The sequence below is a fragment of the Sturnira hondurensis genome, unplaced genomic scaffold (assembly GCF_014824575.4).
Source record: "Sturnira hondurensis isolate 20B ecotype Veracruz unplaced genomic scaffold, ASM1482457v3 Scaffold0022566, whole genome shotgun sequence".
Taxonomy (NCBI): domain Eukaryota; kingdom Metazoa; phylum Chordata; class Mammalia; order Chiroptera; family Phyllostomidae; genus Sturnira; species Sturnira hondurensis.
Window position 1 is genome coordinate 9,834,100 of NW_028095197.1, and position 21,891 is coordinate 9,855,990.

The 21,891-nt window shown below is 47.9% G+C and overlaps 1 protein-coding gene across 1 annotated transcript; it reads left to right on the forward strand.

Annotated features, from left to right (window-relative positions):
• Window positions 1-1,953: 1,953 nt before the first annotated feature.
• On the forward strand, window positions 1,954-21,447 carry NANS (N-acetylneuraminate synthase). The gene is made up of 6 exons (XM_037035699.1): window positions 1,954-2,188; window positions 5,765-5,980; window positions 15,089-15,188; window positions 16,327-16,481; window positions 19,159-19,425; window positions 21,209-21,447. Exons 1-6 carry the CDS (start codon window positions 2,057-2,059, stop codon window positions 21,416-21,418), a joined length of 1,080 nt encoding a protein of 359 aa, XP_036891594.1. The 5' UTR covers window positions 1,954-2,056; the 3' UTR covers window positions 21,419-21,447.
• The last annotated feature ends 444 nt before the right edge of the window (window positions 21,448-21,891 follow it).

A 21,891-nucleotide genomic window follows, 5' to 3' on the forward strand; every position in this document is an offset into this window, starting at 1 on the left:
GGAATCTTACATTGGAGGAGACTTTGCAGAAGCCAACTTCTAGAGGGACTTAGCACAGTCAGGGGTGCCACTGCGGCCCTAGACCCCAGGTCTCAGGTCTGGGAACCGGGCCCTCATTCTCTACCTCAATCCCCATGACCCAGAACTCTGGGTACCCTAGTTTCTCCAAAGTCAAGCTCTTCCTTGCCTCTCCTGCTAATGAGGAAAAACCTCAGTGGTTTTAATTTGTTTTAAAGATCTTCCCACATGCTGTCAACCATTTTGACAGACTGAACATTGATTCATTATTCAAGCAGAAAAGCAACAGAAATTCTCAGGAACTTTATTTATTTATTTTTAGAGAGAGGAGAAGGGAGGGAGAAAGAGAGGGAGAGAAACATGAATGTGTGGTTGCCTCATGTGCCCCCTATTGGGGACCTGGCTCGCAGCCCAGGCATGTGCCCTGACTGGGAATCGAACCAGAGACCCTGTGGTTCACAGGCCAGTACTCAATCCACTGAGCCACACCATCCAGGGCTACCAGAAACTTTTAAAAGAACGAGAGAGGAATGAAAATTGCATCCTGTCCTCATTATAGCAAGGTAAAGTAGTACTACTTTAATTTACTGGAAGCTCCTATTAAACACAGGTAACATCAGCCTAACTGTTTTTTTGTGGGATAAATGTATTATAAAACATAATTTCTCCTTTTTCCCCTTTAAGCTTAGTTTCCACTTATTCACAAATTAAGCAAAACCTTAAGTTTCTTTAGCCGATAGTAACTGAGTTACTTTATTGTTGGGTTTCATTTTCTCTGTCACCAGGGTGTTTGGATAAGCCTCAGCCAGGTGTAAAGGCCGTTTAAACCGGAGAGACCTGAAGCCCTGGCCATCTAGTCTAGCACACCCACACATCACGGGTGAATGAGCGCTGCAGCAATCTCCTTCTTGCCTTTGGCTGCTTCCTCCTGGCCTCCAAACATGCGCTTGTCCAGAACCCTTCGACTCTGGGACCTCCTCTAGCCCATGATCCATTTTTTCCAATTGCTTTTAACAACCGAACTTTCCCAGGAAAAGGTCTATTTTCACCCCGTTTCCTCACCTCCCCTTGGCCACCAGATCTGCTGTGAACAGTGGCCTCCTTTCTCCCAAGTCCCCCCAAGATCTTGCTCCTCATTCTCCTGAACTACTCAAGGCCTTTGACCTTGTGAGTCTCTCCTCCTTTGGACAGTGTCACCTGCTTCTGGTCCCTTTCTCCATTCCTTCCAGGGCACCTGCACAGGGCTCATGCCTCCACACTGCTTACTTATCCCTCCGCATACTCTCTTCTTCAGCAGTCCAAGGGATCTGGGGTCTTTAACTCTCTGATGAGGGTTTTGTAGACACGAAGGACTAACGTATTCAGGATCAAGAATCCCAGGAAGGACTAATAATGCATTTGTGATCCAGAGCTCCAGCCAGCGCTGTAATTCTAAATCCAGAATCCGTTTATTCCATTATACCGTAGGGCAGCGATTACCAACCGTTTGGCACGAGGCACCAATTTCGTGGAAGGCAATTTTTCCACGGACAGGTCGCAGGGAACGGGGAGGAAGGAGCTCAGGCGGTAATGCGAGTGATGGGGAGCGGGATGAAGCTTCGCTCCTTGCCCGCCTCTCACCACCTGCTGTGAGTCCGGTTCCTAACATGCCAGTGCCAGCCCGTGGCTCAGGGGTTGGGGACACCCTGTTGTAGGGCACGTCGCCTTTGGGAGCTAGACCTAGACTACGTCCTGCGAAGACAGCCGTCGGGTCTTCCGAGAACATTTGTTCAGCCGCACCCGTAGTGAACTTGAGACGGTCGGGGACCAAGCTTCAGGGCCCAAAGCCTGAGAGTGGAGCCTCCCTGTTCCGAGGCAACGCCCTCCTGGCGGTAGCTCCGCCCCCTGCCCTCGATTGGCTGGCGGGGCCCCGGGATTGGCTGCGCAGCGGGCGCAGGCTGACGTGGCGGGGGCTACGTGTGGGTCTTGGGCCGCCGCCTGAAGAGACCAGAGGCCGTGGCCCAGGGACCTAGGCGAGTGGAGTGGTGGGGCAGCAGCGATGCCGCGGGAGCTGGAGCTGTGTCCCGGGCGCTGGGTGGGCGGGCAGCACCCGTGCTTCATCATTGCCGAGATCGGCCAGAACCACCAGGGCGACCTGGACGTGGCCAAGCGCATGATCCGCGTGGCCAAGGTGAGGGGAACGCTCCAGAGGAGAGGGGTGAGGGGATCCGGAGACGGGAAGGGTTACGGGGAGCCGGGACCACCTTTCTCTTGCCCTGCATCTGGTCTGGCGTCCTGCTTGCCTGGTCCCATTCTGAATCTTTCGAAACCCTCTTCATTCCTGCTCCACCCTGACTTTCCTGTCCCGACCTCCCTCGCTCCCTCCTGGTGGCTGAATAGTCTTTTTAAAACACAGGTTTGATCAAGTTGTACCCCCTGCTGACACCTTCAGTGGCTCCCCACTGACCTTGGGTAAAGTCAGAACCCTCTGACCCCTGTATTCGAAAAGAGTCATCAGGAAGCTTTGGCTAGAAATAAATGACAAAGATTTACTCAGCGGTCTTAGAGTTTGGAAACACAATTAGCCAAAAATCCAGATGTGTTCTGAAGAAGAAAAGAACGTTAGGAGTTCTTATAATAAAGTCACATCCTTGAGACTAATCAGTTCTGCATTCTTAATTGGTCCAGGGTGCTTATCATTTGGATGCCAGGCATCTGATCACGTTCGGAGCCCTTTAGGGCACAGTCAGGTTTGATATATGTTGGGGTATTGACATACATTCAACTGATAGATCTCTGGGTATTGGTGCAGGACTGGAAAGTTCAAAAATTTCAGCTATGAAGCAACTTAAGAAAAAGAATCCTTTTCCTCCTGACTTCAACACCTTGATGACCTGGCCCCTTGCTGCCTGTTACTTATCTCTGACATCTTCCAGCGACCTTGAATTACTTTCAGGAAGTTATGGAAATTTCTGGAAATTGCTATCATCTCTCGCATCTGCCTTGTGTTTGGAATATGAAATGGTTAAAATACCAGGACTCTGGATTCAAATCCTGACTTGACAATTTACCAGCCGTGTGAATGTGGGCTAGATCCTTAATCTCCATGAGCCTCAGTGCCTCGTTTTACAACCGGGCTTGATGATGGTAGTCCTTAGCTCAGAGTTACAAGGATCAAGAGAGGTAACAGTGCATAGCATAGATTTTGGCACATAGGGTTCCATGTAGCCATGCTCCACATAACAAAGTTTGGGTCAAGAACTGGTGGCCCACACAGTGGTGTTCCCGTAAGACAGATTATAATGGAGCTGAAAAGTTCCCGTCACCTCCATCACAGCACAATGCAGCGCCCGCCTGTCTGTGGTGGTGCTGGTATAAACAAGTCTACTGCACTGCCAGTTGGCTAAAAGCGGTTGAGCCTTGAACAGTGTGGGGGTTGGGGGTGTGGACCCCCACCTTCCTGCGCAGTTGAAAAACTGCTTAAAACTTCCCACACATTTCAGTGTCCACAGGGGAGTAGTTCCAGGCCCCCTGCTGGTACCAAAATCCTAGAAGGTCAAGTGCCAACTGTATAGCACATACAATTATGTATAGTACATAAAACTTGATAATGATAAATGATTACGTTACTGGTTTATATAATTACTATACTACTTATGATATAGTAGAGTATACTCTTTTTACTTATGAAAACACAACTTTGCTGTAAAACAGTGTACCATGTTATGTGGCAGCAGCTGTATGTGTCCTGACTGGGAATCGAACCTGTGACCTATTGGTCTGTGGGACCACATTCCAACCAACTGACCCATGCTGATCAGTCCTCAATTATTTTTATTATAATAATATAATATAAATTTATTATAATTAGGGATTTGCTAATTAAATATACTCTTAACTTTCAAGTTTTGATAGAAATGGAACATGATACCTTGGCTCATCCTGGAGTTCTGCTGCTTGTTTTTTGCTAGTAGAGAAGCAGTAAAACCCTCAAGAAAGAAACCATAACCCTATAGTAAAGCAGACTGATTGTGTTTTCTGAACCTCAAGTTTATCATAGTGTTAAACGGATAAGGCAATCACTCATGTTTAGGAAGGAAGCTGAGAAAAGAAGAGGAACCTGTTCTGCTTCCTGCTGTCATGTGGAATGTAGTTTCTGCTACTTCACTTTTATCGCCTTCCTGTAAATGGAAGGTTTGTCCAGATGGAGACAAGCCTTTTAACTTCTTTTTTTTTTTTAAGATTTTATTTATTTATCTTTAGAGGGGAAGGTAAGAAGAGAAGGAGAGAAATATCAATGTATGGTTGCCTCTCACGTGTCTTGTGCTGGGAACTGGCCTGCAACCCAGGCATGTGCTTTGACTGGGAATGGAACCGCAATCCTTTGGTTCACAGGCCCACGCTCAATCCACTGAGCTACACCAGCTAGGGCTCTTTTAACTTCTTGAGTGAAAGTCTTGAGATAAAGATGAGAAGCAAAGGGAGCCTCAGTGACACTTTGTGAGGACCACCTCATTCGCTTGCCAGAAGCCTGGGTGTGGCAGGGATCCAGGTTTCAGCCCTGAGCCAGGACACACGTGGTGCGCAGCCTTGAGGAAAGTGGTCTGGCCAGCTCTGCTGGAGACTCACTGTCAGGCGCTCTGGGCAACTTCCTCTGGACAATGGGAACTGTGTTGTCCTAGATTCTAATGTTCTTTGACTTCTTTCTAGTATCATGTCCTGACTGTGCTGTCTTGTGATTTTTCCAGGAGCAGGACCCACACTCTTAGCACAGACATTTCTGGAGCCAAGATTTTCCATAGCATTGATACCACTGTGTCTGCAGAAATGTCAGTAAGCTGACCCTTCAGAGGTTTTCCTTACTATTTCTTTTTTTTTAAGATTTGATTCATTTATTTTTAGAGGGGAAGGGAAGAAGAGAGGGAGAGAAATTTCAGTGTATGGTTGCCTGTCTTGTGTCCCCCTCTGGGAACTGACCTGCAACCCAGGCATGTGCCCTGACTGGGGATCGAACCGCAATCGTCTGGTTCGCAGGCCTGCACTCAGTCCACGGAGCTACACCAGCCAGGGCGGTTTTCCTTACTATTTCTGTTGAGTGTTTTTTAAAAAACAGTTTTGAGAGATTGTGCTGACTGGCAGTAGGATTATAGCTTTTCTAGCCAGACAATCTAGCTTTCATACTTTAGGAAAGCCGGGGCATTTCTAGGTTTCCGTTGTTTGCTTTTTGCCTTGGAATCTCTTGTTCAAATAAAGTGTCATGCCGAAAAGCACAGGGGCAGAACAGCTAAAAGCAGAGTTGTTCCTTTAAGGGCTTCCTCGGAACAGTTACATGTCCTGGAGCTAGCCCAGAGCATTTTATAGATGGAGAAACTGAGTCTAGAGGCAGGAAGTGACTGATCCAAGACTTAGAGTCAGGTTCTGAGTATTTTCTCCTAAATTCTGGTCCAGTGCTCATTTTACTGTCTTCTGCTGAGTTATACAACTTAGAATCTTCCTTAACTGTTTGATGAGTTACTTTTAATTTTACAACACAAAACAAAGCCCCAAAAGCCCCCCCCTTTTTTTGCATTTTAAGGGGAGGGGGGAGGGAAAGCCTTTTCTTCCTTTGAGACTTTTTGCTTCTCCTGTTCCTCTTTGGGGGTTACTGACCACCTCCGCCAACTGGCATTGTTTTTAAAGATAATGATGTCGTAACCCTTGCCCCCAACATTTCTCTTCTCTCCGGGAATCCACAAGTCATTGACAGGAGCCCTGATGTGTGTTGCAGGAGTGTGGGGCTGATTGTGCCAAATTCCAGAAGAGTGAGCTGGAGCACAAGTTCAATCGGAAAGCCTTGGAGAGGCCGTATACTTCGAAGCATTCCTGGGGGAAGACATACGGGGAGCACAAGCGCCACCTAGAATTCAGCCATGACCAGTACAGGGAGCTGCAGAGATACGCCAAGGAGGTTGGCATCTTCTTCACTGCCTCTGGCATGGATGAGGTGAGCCCTCTGCCACTCTGCCATTTGCTACTTTAGCAGACCCAGGGGACAGCAGGCGGCCTGGTGGCTTTTGGTGAGAGCTCAGTCCAGCCCTTCCTTGCTCACAGTAGACTTTTTTGTGCTTTCTGGACCTGGAGCTCTCCATAGTATTAACTAGGTCAATGCCCAACCAAATGGGAGGCCAGAGGATGCTGAGGCCCAGTGCGAGTCTGTGGGAAGAACACAGTAGTTTCTGAAATGAACTGTCTCTGGGAGCAGGAGGCAGCCCCTGCTGGGCCAGTTTCCCCCCATGGAAAGTGACCTGGACTAGGGGTCAGGAAACCTCTGCCCCTTGCTGAGAGGCCATGGCTGATTTGGGTGACGTGGCACTGGTGTCATCCAGAAGGGAGTGGCACACAGGATGGCCCTGCTGACATCCTGGAAGAGCCTAGCTGGTACCAGGTCTCAGGTTTGACCTGCTCGGTAATCTGCCTCAGGATTCCCTCATGTACTCTTTTTCTGAATGTAAACAAATTTTCATTGTAAAAAATAATGTAATATCACAGAAAGTTTAGAAGACAGGAGAAAGAGGGGAAAACTGACCCATAATTTCTATATGACAACTCATTCTGTGTATTTCCTCCCGAAGTCTTTTTATATGCATATTATGTTGCGTGGGGGTTATATTTGTGAATATTCAGTTCTGTGCGTGCTTTTCCTAGTTAACATTATATGAAAAGCTTTTACCCATATCTTGTTTTCTTTTTAGCTTTATTGAGATATAATTGACATAAATAACTCCCTGCCTCTTATGCTTAAGGTTTTTGATAGCAGTGTAACATTTTTTTGAAGATTTATAACATACCTAGCCATTTCTTTGCTTTTGGACACGCAGATTACTTTCAGTTTTTAGTGTTTATAAATAACACTGAGATGAACTTTTTTTTCCCTGTTTTTGAATTGTCTCCTGAAGACAACTTTGCAGAAATGGATCATGAGATGAAACCTCAGAACATTTGTGTGGCTCTTGAAACAGGATTCTTTTACTCATCCAGAACATGTGAAGTGACCCCAGTTCATTCCCTAGGCTTCTGATCCTTTGTGGCACCCCAAAATATGTCTATAAATTGAGCTCCAAGAAACTTAAGCATTGCCTAGCCATTGGTAGTTTAGAAAAAGGTGGGGAGGCAGAGAACCTAGGCCTCTGGGAAACTTGGCATGTTGGGGCTTCAATTCAGGAGCCCAAATTTATTCCTTAACTTACAGCATTCATAAACATGACATTCTTCAAATCTAGTTGTGCATTTAACGATTACAATTTCCTACTTTTGAATTATAGATTATAGTTTACAAAGCATCTTCACACACAGTAATATATTTTACCTCTACTGTGCCTCATTTCACAGTTGAAGAAACAGCAGTTCAGAGGACCGGGGAGGTTTGTACAGAGTCGCACCACTAGGAAAGGGGCCTTGAAGGCAGATGTGAAGCCGGGTGCAGTGTGCTTTCTGCGGTCCCTCGGCTGCCTTCTAAGTGTCAGTCCATTGTGTGTGTGGCTTCCCAGAGCCCAGCAGGGCCTTTGAGTTTCCTCCTTTTTCTTCACCACCCGCCCTGCCATGCAGATGCTGCCCCAGGGCAGTTTTCCTAAAGCCTGACCACACCTTAGCTTTGAGTACGGAGTCAGGCGAAATGAGAGAAATGTCATTTGGGAATTTTGCTGCAGTGAGTGGCAACTAAAACCAGTAACAAACCAAAATAACAAACAAATCAGAGAGTATGGCAGCGGTTTTCAAAGTGTGGCCCAGGAACCCCTGGGAGATTCATTTGATCTTTATGAAGGTCCACGAGTGAAAACTGTTTTCGCAATACTCAAATGTGTTTGCCCTTTTCACTGTCCTTCTCTCACAAGTGTGTAGCGGCGTTCCAGTGTAACGTGCGGCGACATGATTCCTCTGGCTGCCACTAAGGACAGGTGTGCCGTGTGTTCCTTTTTCCCCTCAGCTTTATTGACATACCATACAATTCACCCAGTTAAAGTACACAGGGTTTTTTAGGGTATTCACAGTTGTATGACCATCGCTACAATCAATTCTATCACCAAAATTTTACAACTTTTTAAAAAAAGATTTTGTTTATTTTAGAGAGGGAGGGAAAGAAACATCAATGTGCAGTTGCCTCTCACGTGCCCTTTGTTGGGGACCTGGCCTGCAACCCAGGCAGGTGCCCTCTCTGGGAATTGAACCAGTGACTCTTTGGTTCACAGGCTGGCACTTAATCCGCTGAGCCACACCAGCGAGGCCAATGTTAGAACATTTTTATCACCCCCAAGGGAAAACCTGTATCTGTTAGCAGTCATCCCTCTTCCATTACCCCCCCCCCCAATTCTCCCAGCCCGAGGCCATCACCACTGTACTTTCTGTCTGTATGTTTGCCTGTTCTGGGCAGTGCACCTGTTCTCCGTGTCTGGCTTCCGCCATACAGCATCGTGTGTTCAAGGTTTGTCCATACCGTACCACCTATCAGTTCTTTATTCCTCTATATTGCTCAACTATATTCACTTTTATGGATATACTGCATTTTATTTATCCAGTTACCAATTAATGGACATTTGGATTGCTCTCACTTTTTGGCTAGTATGAATAATGCTGTTACAAACATTCATGGACAGGTTTTATGTGGACATGTTTTCATTTCCTTTGGGAATATACATGGTAACTCTGTTTAACTATTTTGAGGAACTGCAAGCTGTTTTCTAAAGTGGCTGCACCATTTTACATTTGCACTTGCAGAGCGTGAGGGTTCTAATTTCCTCGTGTCCTCACCAACATTTGTTATCATCTGACTTTTTGGTTCTAGACTTCCTAGCAAGTGTGACGTGGTGTCTCACTGTGTTTTATTTTGTTTTCTTAACTATTTTATTGTTGTTCAATTACAGTTGTCTGTATTTTCTCCCCACCCCTCCCCCGTACCTCCCCCAAACCCATCTCTCTCCTGTGCTTCCACCCTCCCCCTTGGTTTTGTCCATGTGTCCTTTACAGTAGTTCCTGAAAACCCTTCTCCCCACTGTCCCCTCCACCCTCCCCTCCTGCTATTGTTAGATTGTTCTTAATTTCAGTGACTCTGGTTATATTTTGCTTCCTTTTTTCTTTTGTCGATTATGTTCTAGTTAAATGTGAGATCATATGGTATTTGTCCCTCACATTGTGGGGTGTTTTTTTTTTTGGTAAAAACAGTATTTTTATTTTTAATTTTATTTATTTATCATTAGAGAGGAAGGGAAGGAGAGAGGGCGAGAAATATCAATGTATGGTTGCCTCTCATATGTACCCTACTGGGAACTGGCCTGCAACCCAGGCATGTGCCCTGACTGGGAATCGAACTGCGATCGTGTGGTTCGCAGGCCCGCGCTCAATCCACTGAGCTACACCAACCAGGGCTTGGCAGTTTTTTATAAAAGTAGATGGGCAGAAGCTTGGGCTGTGTTTGTCACATGGCCCACTAGTTGTCCTTTGGTCATTTATCTTGAAAGAAATGGAAACTTTTGTTCACACAGAAACCTGTACCTGAGTGTCCATACCAACTTTATCTGTAGTAGCCCCAAACTAGAACACCCCAGACATTCTTTAGCAGATGAATTGTTAAACTAACTAGTGCATCCACACCATGAAATACTACTACTCAGCAGTAAAAAGGAACAAACTACTGACACAGGCAGAGGCTTGGATGGATGGCAAAGTCACTGCTGAGGAAAAAGGCCAAACCCAGAAGGCTGCATAGTATACGGCTCTGTCATCTAATACTTCTGCAGTAATAGACCTATAGAGACAGAACAGATCAGTGGTTGTCAGGGGTTCAGGAGAGGGTGGAAGGGAGGTGGATGTGGATGTGGCGGTGAAGGGGTAACACGAGGGAACCCTGCAGTGGTGGCGTAACTCTTTCATGACTGGTGGTGGTCGCGTGAGCCAGTACACATGGTGAAATCACGTGGGATTAAATACGAGCACACTCAAATGAGAGCCTGTAAGATGGTGAAGCCCATAAGATCAGTGGACTCTGGCGGAGTCACTCCCCTGGTGTGTCACCACACTCCATTGCCGTGAAATGCCACCGCTGGGGAAGTGGGTGACGGGTAGGCACACCCGATGTCTCTGCATTGTTTCTACAGCTACAAGCTGTCTTCTCCACAAGTTTAAGGTTTAAAGAAAACAAAACTCTTCAGATTTCATTTTAATGCAATAAATATGAATATATAGAACCTCCACATAAAAAGCTCTCTAGAGTCCTGTTATTGCTTTTTTTAAAAGATTTTATTTATTTATCTTTTTTTTGAGGGGAGGGGAAGGAGAGAAGTATCAATGTATGGTTGCTTCTCGTGAGTCCCCTGCTGGGAACTGGCCTGCAACCCACGCATGTGCCCTGACTGGGAATTGAACAGCAACTGTGTGGTTTGCAGGCCCGCGCTCAATCTACTGAGCTATACCAGCCAGGGCTAGAGTCCTGTTATTTTGAAGAGTGCAGATACTGAAACCTTTGGGGCCCCATGCTGTGTGGTGCCCCCCTCGGCTGTGTGGTGCCCCCCTTGGCTGTGTGGTCCAGTGTCAGGCGCATGGACTTGGGGGTCAGATTTAGGTTGGAATATGGTTCTGCCTGTCACTCCCGTTGTGTCACGGGGAGGCTATTTAACCTCTTTGGCTTCTGTTTCTTCTGCCATAAAGTGGGTTAGGTCCTGGACTCATCTCGCCAGGTCGCAAAGATTCAGTGATCATTCACGTAAAGTGCAGCACAAGTCTGGCGCCCTCAGACCTGAGCCTCAGCTAGGGAAGGCAGCCTGGGCCCAGGGTCGGGCACCGGGGTTCCTTCCCTTCTCTGCTCTGAGATGGTCTCAGCGTGAGCTCGGCAGTCCCTTCCCCGCTCTGAACTTGCCTTTCCTCCCGTGTCCGAGGGCTCTCCCAGCTCTGATGCCCTGAGTCACTGCAAGATCAGCAAAGGCTGTTTCCACTCAGTCCATGTTTCTGGGCACCTGTGTGCCTGCGTGTGGACTGTGAAGGAAAGAGGGCACTTCCTTGCATCTGTGAGACTCTTTAGGAAAAGTCACTTCTGCAAGTTGTTTGCCCCCAGGGGGCTTCAAGGTGAGAAGCAGGAGCATTTGGAGGATGGGGAGGAGCCAGGGTGTGGGTAGTTGGTGCCTGCCTCTCAGCCTGCAGCCTTTTGCTTTCCCAGGAAGCTTGTTTGGGGTGTGGAACACGTGCTCTGCGGCCACCCTGAGTTCAGGTCCCGTCATTGACACTGTGTGGGATTGGGCTGGTCGTGTAACCGCTCTGAGCCAAAGGTGCCCGTCTGTAAAATAGGACAATAAAGATGCCCACCCCCTAGGGCTGGGGTAAGGAATCCGGGAGATAAGCCTGTGGGTGCCAGGCCAGGGCAAGGCTTGCATCCCCTGTATGGTAGTTGTTCTGTTACTTTCAATGCATTGGAGTTTTTTTGCTTCACACCATCTTTGCAGGGAGGTTCCTCTGTCCTCGGAATGCCGTTTGTTCCCAGCTGGCCTCCTGACTGACCTGGGCACGGGATTTGAGGAGAAATGTGTTCTTATGATCCTTCGCAAGAGTTAATTTGCTTTGCAGGACAGGTCCCTTTGCTGAGCCAGCGTGGCCTGTGTACCAGCCGTTGAAGTGGGCTGGTCCCATGTCTCGTGTTTACCTAGAAAGTGGCTCTGGCTGCTTATCCACTCTAACTTCCTTATGGACAGTAGGCATTCGCTCTGCGCGCTGCCCTAGGGCGTTTTTTGTGTGCTAAGGGAAGGTCAAGGTGTGGCAGAATTTTATTAACACCAAGTAAACTACCGCAGCACCTGGTGGAAAGCTGCGCAGAGGTGTGTGCAAATGCACTGAAGTGAGCAGATGCCTGTGGTCTCCAGGGAGAGTTCTGTTCACAAAGCCAGTGGCAGCTCTAACCAGAGAGCTGGCCCCTCACACACAAATGACCTATCCTTCCGGAGCCGCCCTTCCCTTGTAGTGCCTGCCTCCTCCCTTCCTCCCCTTGGCCACCCTGCCAGCAGGGTGTCCCCTGCCCTAGTGCTGGTGTGCTCCGACAGGCCCCTGGGCTGAGGGCAGACCCATCCTTTTTCTGGTTCCATGCTTTTCCCCTCATCATTCTTCACCCTGGCGCCTCTCTAACCCATCACCGCGGACGGCTTCTTCCTTTCCTACAGGATCCCAGAACTGAGGGCAGTGGTGGGAGCTTAGAAAGGACCCAGCTCCTCTCTTCTGTTACCCCTTAGATCAGTGCTCCCCAGAGTTTCTCACAGGACGTGATATGGAAAGGGGGTTCTGGCAACACGTTGTCGATCCTCATTAATTAGCTAATTCATTTAGAATCAGTAATCCCTCCCCCCCAATAAAGGGACCCTGTAAGAAGGAGCTCTGGCAATACAGCATTTCACCCAAACCAGTTTGCTGGTGGGACCTTTTTTCTGGGTTTTTAACACAGTTGGGTGCCTAGAGCAGACTCCAAAAGGCTTTTTAAAAAAAAAAAATCCTCATCCAAGGATATTTATTGATTTGAGAGAGAGAGAGACATTGATGTGAGAGAGAAACATCAATTGGTTGCCTCCTGTACACACCCTGACTGGGGATTGAACCCGCAACCTAGGTATGTGCCCCTACTGGGGATCGAACCTGAAACCTTTTGGTGTATGGGGCAACACTCCAACCAACTGAGCAACTCAGCCAGGGCAAAACGGCATTTTGCTGTGGGGCGGGAGGGGGGAGAAGTTGTGATGCTGCCTGCTTCATTGCATCCCCAGGTGGAAAGGGGACGGGCAGCCAGTTGGGCAGGGCTGGGGGAAACCAAGGAGTCCACAGAGAGAAGGGGCCCTGGGTATGAAAGGCTAGTTAGCATCATCCCCAATGACCCAAGTTGGCACCCTGTTTGCAGAGATCAATCTGAAATGGCAGTCTTCTAAATGGCCACTAGGTGGGGATGGTTCCCCAGGAGGTCTGCAAAATGAGGTGTGCCTATCCGTTTGATAGAATTTGCCCATTTGTTTTCTTACTACAAAATTGTAAATTTTACAAACTCCAGGGGTAAGTTTTTGCAAAGTGTTTTTTCTGCATTTGGCTCCTCCTTGTCCCTGCTTGCTCTGCACCAATCCTTAGTGAGCTCATCCATCTCTTTATGTCCTTGGGGACTTTTTCATCACAAGCCACTTTCTCAAAAGTTGAACATTAGGTAGAAGAAACCTCCGCATTGGGCTTTCCCTCTGAAAATACAAAACACTTTCTTCATCTGCCGGGTGGAATGAGAGGCATGGAAAAATTTGACTTCGTTCAATAAACATTAAAGAATGTTTTTCAATTCCACCCTAAGGCTGGTTAACAGGAGAGAATGAGCCAGAAAAATACAGAAAGGAAAGACAAGAGGAAGAACTAGAGTAGAGGGAGGTCGTGGCAGCAGGAACTGCAGCAAAGGTGGCTTAGCACACTTGGGGGTGCGCGGCACTCGGGCCTCACCAGACGGTGTCTCTCGCTCGGATGTAGGGAGCTGCAGACTGTGAACTGCCCACTCACTGGCTGCTTAGCCACTTGTATGGCTCTCCGACGGCTCCAACCAGTACAGTATTGGGGGGCTTACACATGAGGAGGGGTATTCTCTGAGCGCAGCCACTGGGATCGGAGTAGCTTATTACCCACTTGGAAGATGGCTGGGAGCTCAGGCCGCAGTGGGTTGGTTAAGGGGCCTGCTGGCGGCATGACCTCTTCATACTGTGCCTCACCACTCCTGTGCCCTTTGGATTCTGAGGCAAGGTGACCTAGCTCCTTGCTACTCCGAGTGTGGTTCACGGAGCACCAGCCTTGGCATTACTCAGGGACTTATGTCACCCCAATAAATTTTTAAAAAAAGAAATACAGGCTGTCAGATCCCACCCTAGACTGATGATCAGAGTTTGCATTTCATTTTACTGAGATCCCTGGGAGATTCGTGCACATGAGTTAGGGCATGGGAAGCACTGACCTGCCAGCTCATCAGGTTGACCGAACTTACTTCTCACGCGTGGGCAGCACTCGAGGACAGAGTGAATTCAGATATTTGGAAACAGTCTGACACATTGATTCTCCCACTTCTGATACTCAACTTCAGCTTTTAAAAAATAAGCCCTGGCTGGTGTGACTCAGTGGGTTGAGCATCAGATTGCGAAGCAAAGGGTCACTGTTTCGGTTCCCAGTCGGGGCACATGCCTGGGGTGCGGGCCAGGATCCATCCCTGGTGCAGGGTGAGTGAGAGGCAACCGGATACTGATATTTCTTTCCCCCTCTTTCTCCCTCCCATCCCCTCTCTCTAAAAATAAGTAAATAAAATCTTTTAAAATAATAGTAATAAAAGGTAGTTTGGGAGTTCTTATAAATTGACAGCAAACTGGGATTTTACTCTTAAAACTTGTGGTCCTCTGATTCCTCCATCCGGTATTTCCTACACTTGCCAGTGTTATTATTGATGGGTCCCAGATAAGGGTGGCGAAGGGCCCTAGGTAGGTGATTTCAAGTCATGATGTTGTGTCACCAAAACGAAACCAAGCGACCGAGATTTCCCCTGTGGGCCGCAGGTTTGGGGTCTGAAAGGGCTTGGGTTTGATAGGCCCTCCCAGCTGTGGGTCACTGTGTCAGGGCTGGGCCGTCAGGTGCTCCGTTTTTTCCTTTTTGGCAAGGATTGAAATGGCCTCTTTTCCTGGCTTTCTCGTTCTACATAAAGGGTAAGGCCTTTTGAGGGACATTCATTTTCTCACTGGCTGGCTTTCTGGGTCAGGATTAGGTCATGATCCTTTGAATTTGTTCGCCGGGCCTCATGCCCCTGGGGAAGAAGATCTGGCCAGGGGTCTGAGTCTTTTCTGGATTTTGTAGCCAGCCAGGCCAGCGCGCAGTGTTTGTTGGACAAATGGATGGGTGGCTATGAATGAAAGAATGCTTGAAATGGAATGAAATGACTGATAACAAATCTTTGCCTCCTTTCAAGTTGAGAGAGTCCCTCCTGTTGGTACGAGGAGGGGTTTTTCTTTTCTTACGTGGCTCCTCGCCTGTCTTGGGGGCAGTGGTTTTGAACAGTGGTGAAAAAGAACTCCTTTGATTTTTCTAGATGGCCGTTGAGTTTCTGCATGAACTGAATGTTCCGTTTTTCAAAGTTGGATCTGGGGACACTAACAATTTTCCTTATCTGGAAAAAACAGCCAAAAAAGGTGAGTGTTGAATTTTTGTCATAAAATCTGAGGGAGTCCAAACACAGTTTTGCCCCTTTAGTGGTAGCTAAAGGACTCTCCTGGAGTCAGACTCCAGAAAAGTCTCTTCAGTCTGCACATGCTCCCACGTCTTCTTGTGCTGACCTGCAAGGGAGGAATTTAAGGGTGACACAGTTGTTACAAGGACTTAATTAAAAATTATTTTTAATCTGCAAGAAATGATACCAAATTGAAGCTATGACTCTGTGTAAAACTTCTTAGAGGAAGTTCTGACTGGGAAATAGTCTGTGGGTGTCTAACACTGTAACACACAGTGCAGTTTCTAGGGAGGGGTTTCCCACGTGAGTGATCTCGTTCGATTCTTGCAGCAACGCTGAGGCTGAAGCAGGCCATGTAATCATGATGCTTTATATTTACCATGGTTTGCCATGTATAATGTGTTCTTGTGTATCATGTGCACCCATGTTTCTGGCCCAGACTTTATAATCTTTCATTTTAATATTTTAATTCAATTTTTATTTGTTTGTATTTAGATACTTGTCTTTTGTATTATAAAGGAATTTTAGCATTTATTTGTGAACATATTATGTTACAAGAAATTTTATGTAACGGATAATTATGAAGCATAAGAATAGATACAAGGTATTTTAGGTACTACCCATCTATAATGTGCGTCCTTATTTTTCCCTCAAAAATTTGGGCAAAAACATGCGCATTAGGCACAGCAAAATATGGTATGTCATCGACAGGCCTCATGGTTAGTGAGTGACAACTCTGGGCCTCACACTCATTCGTGCTCTTGAATGTGGGGTCTGTGCGTACCCTACCGCACAGCGCAGCCTTCTACTCCAATGAGATGCTCACCTTTCTCTGAGGCCTGTGAAATTCCTCTGACTCCTGAATTCAGCTCACTTTTCTAAACTATAATATTGGGGGATGAGGGGAGTCCACGTTTCCCATGGTCAAGGGCAGGAACCCACCAAGCTCACCTCTGTTCCTCCACAGTGGCTGGCAGAATATTTGAGAGATATTTGTGAAGTTCGGTTGACTGAGCAGAACCAACAGTTGGGGTGTTCTTGAGGGAGAATCAGAACCACTAAAAAGGAAGTGACGGTGGTGTTGGTATCGGGTCACGCAGGCCGCCCAATGGTGATCTCCAGCGGGATGCAGTCGATGGACACCATGAAGCAGGTCTATCAGCTCGTGAAGCCCCTCAACCCCAACTTCTGCTTCCTGCAGTGCACCAGCGCCTACCCGCTCCTGCCCGAGGACACCAACCTGCGCGTCATCCCGGTGAGCGAGGGGGCGGGGTGGGGCGGGCCCTTGTGTCGTCGGCTGCTGCGAAATGGCTTTTCTTGGGACATGTACAGTGGGGAAGACGGAGCCTCTTTTACAACCAAAATTCTAACCAACGTTGACATGCTTCCTCTGACAATCTCGCTGTTACAAAATCAAATCAGAACCGACTGTGCAGCTAAAGAAGCAGATGCATTCTGAATAGGGTGGTTGTAAGTTAAATTTTCTTAAAACCAATCTTAATCTCACCCATTATAAAATTTAAGTCCTGATAATTGTCTATGTACATTTTCTTTACCTGTGTATATGTATTGGCCATTAGAAGTCCCTCTTCTGTGAATTGCTGGCTCGTATCTTTTCCTAGTGTGTTGTCGTGTGTGTGTGTGTGTGTGTGTGTGTGTGTGTATGCACGTGTGGTGAAACAAAAGACTTACCATTTTCACCATTTGTGGGTGGACAGTCCGGGGGCATTCCGCACACTGACATGGCTGTGCTGTCACGACCGCCTTCCCTCCCCGCAACTCTTCCATCTTCCCGAAGGGAAACTAAACCCATTAAACACTGGTGGCCCGTTTCCCGCTCCCCCAGCACCTGGCCGCCCCCGTTCACTCTTTGTCTCTATGAATTGGTCTTCTCTGGGTACTTCACACCAGTGGAATCATGCAGTATTTGTATTTTTGTGTCACCTTTCACTTAGCATAATGTCTTCCAGGCTCATCCATGTTGTAGTATGTGTCGGCATTTCATTCCTATTTAAGGCTGATAATGCCCCATTGCGTGTGTATACCGCACTCTGCTATCCATCCATCCATGTACATTTGGGGTGTTAACACCTTTTGGTGTTGTGAATAATGCTGTTAGGAACATTGGTGTGCAAGTATCTTCTTGTTTTTCTTCATATTGAGTTGTAGGTGACCTTCTTGAAACTTTTGGCTTTTCCTGCTCAGTGTTATTTGCCAATTCTGTTAATTTTCTCCTGTAATTCTGATCATCCCTGAGGCTCAAAATGTTTACAGAGATAGCCTTGAGGGAGCTTCTTCTCCCCCAGGATTTTGTCGACTCCAACTCTGTTGCAGGTGGTGAGGTCTAGTCCCAAAGGGAAAAGGCTCACTTGCCTGAGGTTTCACAGTAGTTTGGTGGCAAAGCTGGGACTAGACTCCTTTGTCTGGTACTGTCCCAGCCAACTCCATCAGCACCTGAAGTTTAACTTCATTAGAACCATACGCATGTAGTTATCATACAAAAGCATAATAGTAATATTAGTGTCATTCTAAATACATATACACACATGTAATTGTGGTACTGCAGTGACTGGTTTTCCTTTTTACATGTTCTTTTCAGTACAGTATTGGACTTTTTTTTTTCATGATAGTGTAAACTTTTGTACATGTCGCTAGAGTCTTCATATCTCACTTGAGAAAATTAACCTTTTGAAAACTAACACTGTATCTTTTTACCTAAACTTTCCGTCTCTCCCAGTTGATAGTCTTTTCTGTATTTTTAGCCCTCTCTGAATGCTGTTATTTTTTAAATTTAAATGCGATTTTTAGAAACTCAAATAGCTCTGAATTACAGAACACAGAAAGTGGGTGTTCTCTCAGTCCTGACCCACAGAGAGCACAGTCATCAGCAGTGTGGTACACGTGACTCCAGACGTTTTCCCGATTTTCTCCCTCTGTGTAGCGTGGTCCGCCTGGCCCTTTCAGACCCACCCGAGGTTCGCTCGTGTCCGTTCACACTCTGATTCCAGGGCACAATGAATGTTAAATTGCCAGCCTCCCATCTCGGGTCCAGCCCACCGTGTTGCAGCAATTTGACTCCTTGTCCATCACGCACCCTTGTGGCCTGCTTTTGAGGTCTTTGCCACTCAGCTGTCCCAGTGTTCCATTAAACCCCATCTGGGTCCCTCTTAGTGTCCTTAAGCTTTCTGGTCACTCTCACTGACAAGACTCACTCAACTTAGAATGTCTTTTGTTGCATTCAGTGAATTATAGATAACAGATGAATTATTTAGCATTTCCACCAAAGAATTGTTTTGAGATCGGGCTGTATATATTATTGATGACGATATGTGTGCATATAGCACACTTGCTTTGAGCGGCTTGGGCTAATTAAATGTGACATCTTTTTTTTTTTTTCCCCAATCCTCACCTGAGGGAATGCTTATTGGTTTTAGGGTGGAGCAAGGGTGGGGGGAGAGAGAGAGAGAGAAACACCCATTGGTATGTGTCCCAATTAGGGAGTGAACCTGCAACCTAGGTATGAGCCCTGACCAGGGATCAGACCTGCAACCGTTCGGTTTACGGGACGATGCCCAACCAACTGAGCCACCTGGCCAGGGCCAGATGCTTTTTGAATGAGCTTAGGCCTCCAGATATAGCTGTGATTCCTGGTGGTTGGCACAGTGTGACCCATTCTCAAGATGCATTCTTGACGATGTAGCCAGTTTTTGAGCATCCACAGCATGCCGAGTGCTTTTCCTGCGTTTATGGCAGCCCTCAACTGTTATCATTATCCCCGGTGAGGGGAGGCCCAGAGAGCCTCAGTGTCTTGCCTGTATTTGCACAGACAGTGAGCGGCTAAACTGGGACTCCGACCCAGATCTGCCTGACTCTGGACTATGTGCATACAGCACCACAACATTTAACTTTTTTTTTCTTTGTCTATTTTAAAGGAATACCAGAAGCTCTTTCCTGACATTCCCATCGGGTACTCTGGGCATGAAACAGGCATAGCAATATCTGTGGCCGCCGTGGCTCTGGGGGCCAAGGTCCTGGAGCGTCATATAACTTTGGACAAGACCTGGAAGGGGAGTGACCACGCTGCCTCGCTGGAGCCCGGGGAGCTGGCCGAGCTGGTGCGGTCCGTGCGCCTTGTGGAAAGGGCCATGGGCTCCCCGATCAAGCGACTGCTGCCCTGTGAGATGGCCTGCAATGAGAAGGTGGGTTCCACCTGACCCTGCTGGGCTCCCCTGTCCCAGAGGGCCGGAGTGGGCTGCCCTGCCAGGGAGAGTCGATGCCTGCCCTGCCTGAGCCCAGGCCAGTGAGATGATGAAGGATGTCCCGTGCACCCTCTGAGTCTCCCTGGGCTCACGTCAGCAGTGGGAGAAACAGTCTGCTGAAGGGAACTTCGGCAGTTCCTCTGGTGGCCTAGGGTCGGGTTACCGTTTCTCACTGGGTCTCTGAAGTCTGCGACCCCAGAGCTCTAGACTCCAGGACACAGTCTCGGTGGTGGTGGGGTCCAGGGCCTCGTGAGGCACTTGGGCAGGTCAAGTCTGGGGTCCCCTGGAGAGGAAAGCGTTGAGAATCATCCAGGTAGGGGGTTCCGTGAGGCAGTGGGAGAAGGGCCAGTGGTACATCGAGGTGTCTGTAATCAGGGGAGGCCCTGGGTGGGTGGGGCCGGCAGGTCATCACGGGGGTTGTCGGGGAATGATGCCCATACTCCCTCAGGAGCAGTCTGAGCTGTGTAGCACTGACCTTTAGACAGAGGGGACAGTGAGGCCAAGGAACACTGTCTGGCACAGTGACCATCTGGGCTTCTTGGAAGCCGCAGCCTAGACCCATCCTGGCCTCTGAGTCATAGGAGCAGGCGCCCAGGACTGCCAGGGGTGCAGACATTCCTAATCCACTGCGGTTGTCTGGGTGAAGATGAAGGTCAACCACCAGGCATGCGGGGAAGGTTGTCATCTTTTATTCTAGTGGCGCCCTACTCACTTCCCTCAAATTAAAGACCTGCATGGACACCAGGAAATAACAATAATAGCAAAAAGAAACAAATCTCCTGCTAGAGGAAAAGAGGAGAGAATTGTACCAGAAACCAGAATGAGAGCTGAGTGCTTAATTCGGTTCTAAGTCTCCTGGCTCCCTGAGCAAACAAGGCAGTGTAACAGGACATATAATCTGGTTACTGTTCATAGGTAGATGTTTTGCTTCTACGCTAAATTCCGAAGCTTCCATGCTAAATTCTGGAGCTGATTCCTTGGGCCTTACATGGAGGATAGAGGACTATAGTAAATAGTTTGTTCAGCAGCATTGTGGACAAGACATGGAAATGCTGGCCGCGAGCTCAGATATCCACATACCCTTCATTTTGCTCACCGGCCCGTCCTATCTGCCGAGTCCTTGGAGGCCCCCTTCCCTGTCCCCTGAGTAGCAGTCATACTCATTGTCTTGTGAGACCTCCATATTCCCATTTTACTAAGCAAGGCAGCCATAAAGTTCATGTCTCTTGAGAGCAGTGAACCAGGGATGAGAAATCCTAGGTTCTTAACCCAGCTCCTTGGAAATTACCTGCCTTCTGTGAGCCTCAGTTTCCCCATGTTTAAAATGAGATCTCGAAGGATGACAAAAGTAAATGATATAATTTTTACTTATCAGGAGCATTCTATATTATCACTAATACTTCTTGTCATCCGATAAGATGGAGGCACTATTATTTCCTGTTTCACAGAGAAACTGAGCCACAGCTGGGATTTGGACCTGGCTCTGTGTGGTAACATAGCCCAAGCCCCTTCCTTTGCATTTCATTGTGAAGGCCCCTCCTCGGAACCCGAGTCCCTCCCCTACCAGCTGAGTCCCTGCCATCTGTGAGGTGACTGCTCTGGGCGAAAACAGGGTCACTGTTCCCAAGGTGCCTTGTGAAGACTTGTCAGGGACCTTGAGCGTAAAGCAACGTGAACTTGTTACTTCTGTGAGACTAGCACTGAGTCTTAATTTTATCCACAGCTGGGCAAGTCTGTCGTGGCCAAAGTGAGAATTCCAGAAGGCACCATTCTGACACTGGACATGCTCACTGTGAAGGTGGGTGAGCCCAAAGGCTACCCTCCTGAAGACATCTTTGGCCTGGTAGGCAAGAAGGTCCTGGTCACTATTGAAGAAGATGACACTGTCATGGAAGAAGCGGTAGACAATCATGGCAAAAAAATCAAGTCTTAAAATAAAAGTGCCATTCTCTGAGTTCTGAATTGCCTTGCTGGTACTGTTGGGTATGTTGGTGAGTGGGCCAAGAGTGGTGGTCTCCAGAGACCTAGCTCCCGTCCCCTCCCCTCCCTGACAGCAGACGTGGCGGGGGCCCGGACCTGGTCAGGCGTGTTGGAGGGGCACAAAGAGCAAACATGACCGTCTCTTGCTTCCAGTTGGCTGGCCCAGAAGGGGAAGTGGGCTCAGAAGCAAATCATCATCTCCCGTGATGTGTGTGTAAGAGCGGCAAGCGCAGGCCGTGTGGGTCTTACCTAAGCCTGCGTTCTTGGTGCCCACGAAGCCAACTCAAAGGGCCCGAAACCTCCCTTCCTGCCAGGCCTCCAGTTTGTCCTCTTTCCCTGTTGCCCTGTGTCCTGCCCACTGTGGGGCTCTGTGTTCAGTGAGCTGTGTCATGGTCACTTTGGAGATATTGGAGAAGGCGCTGGTCT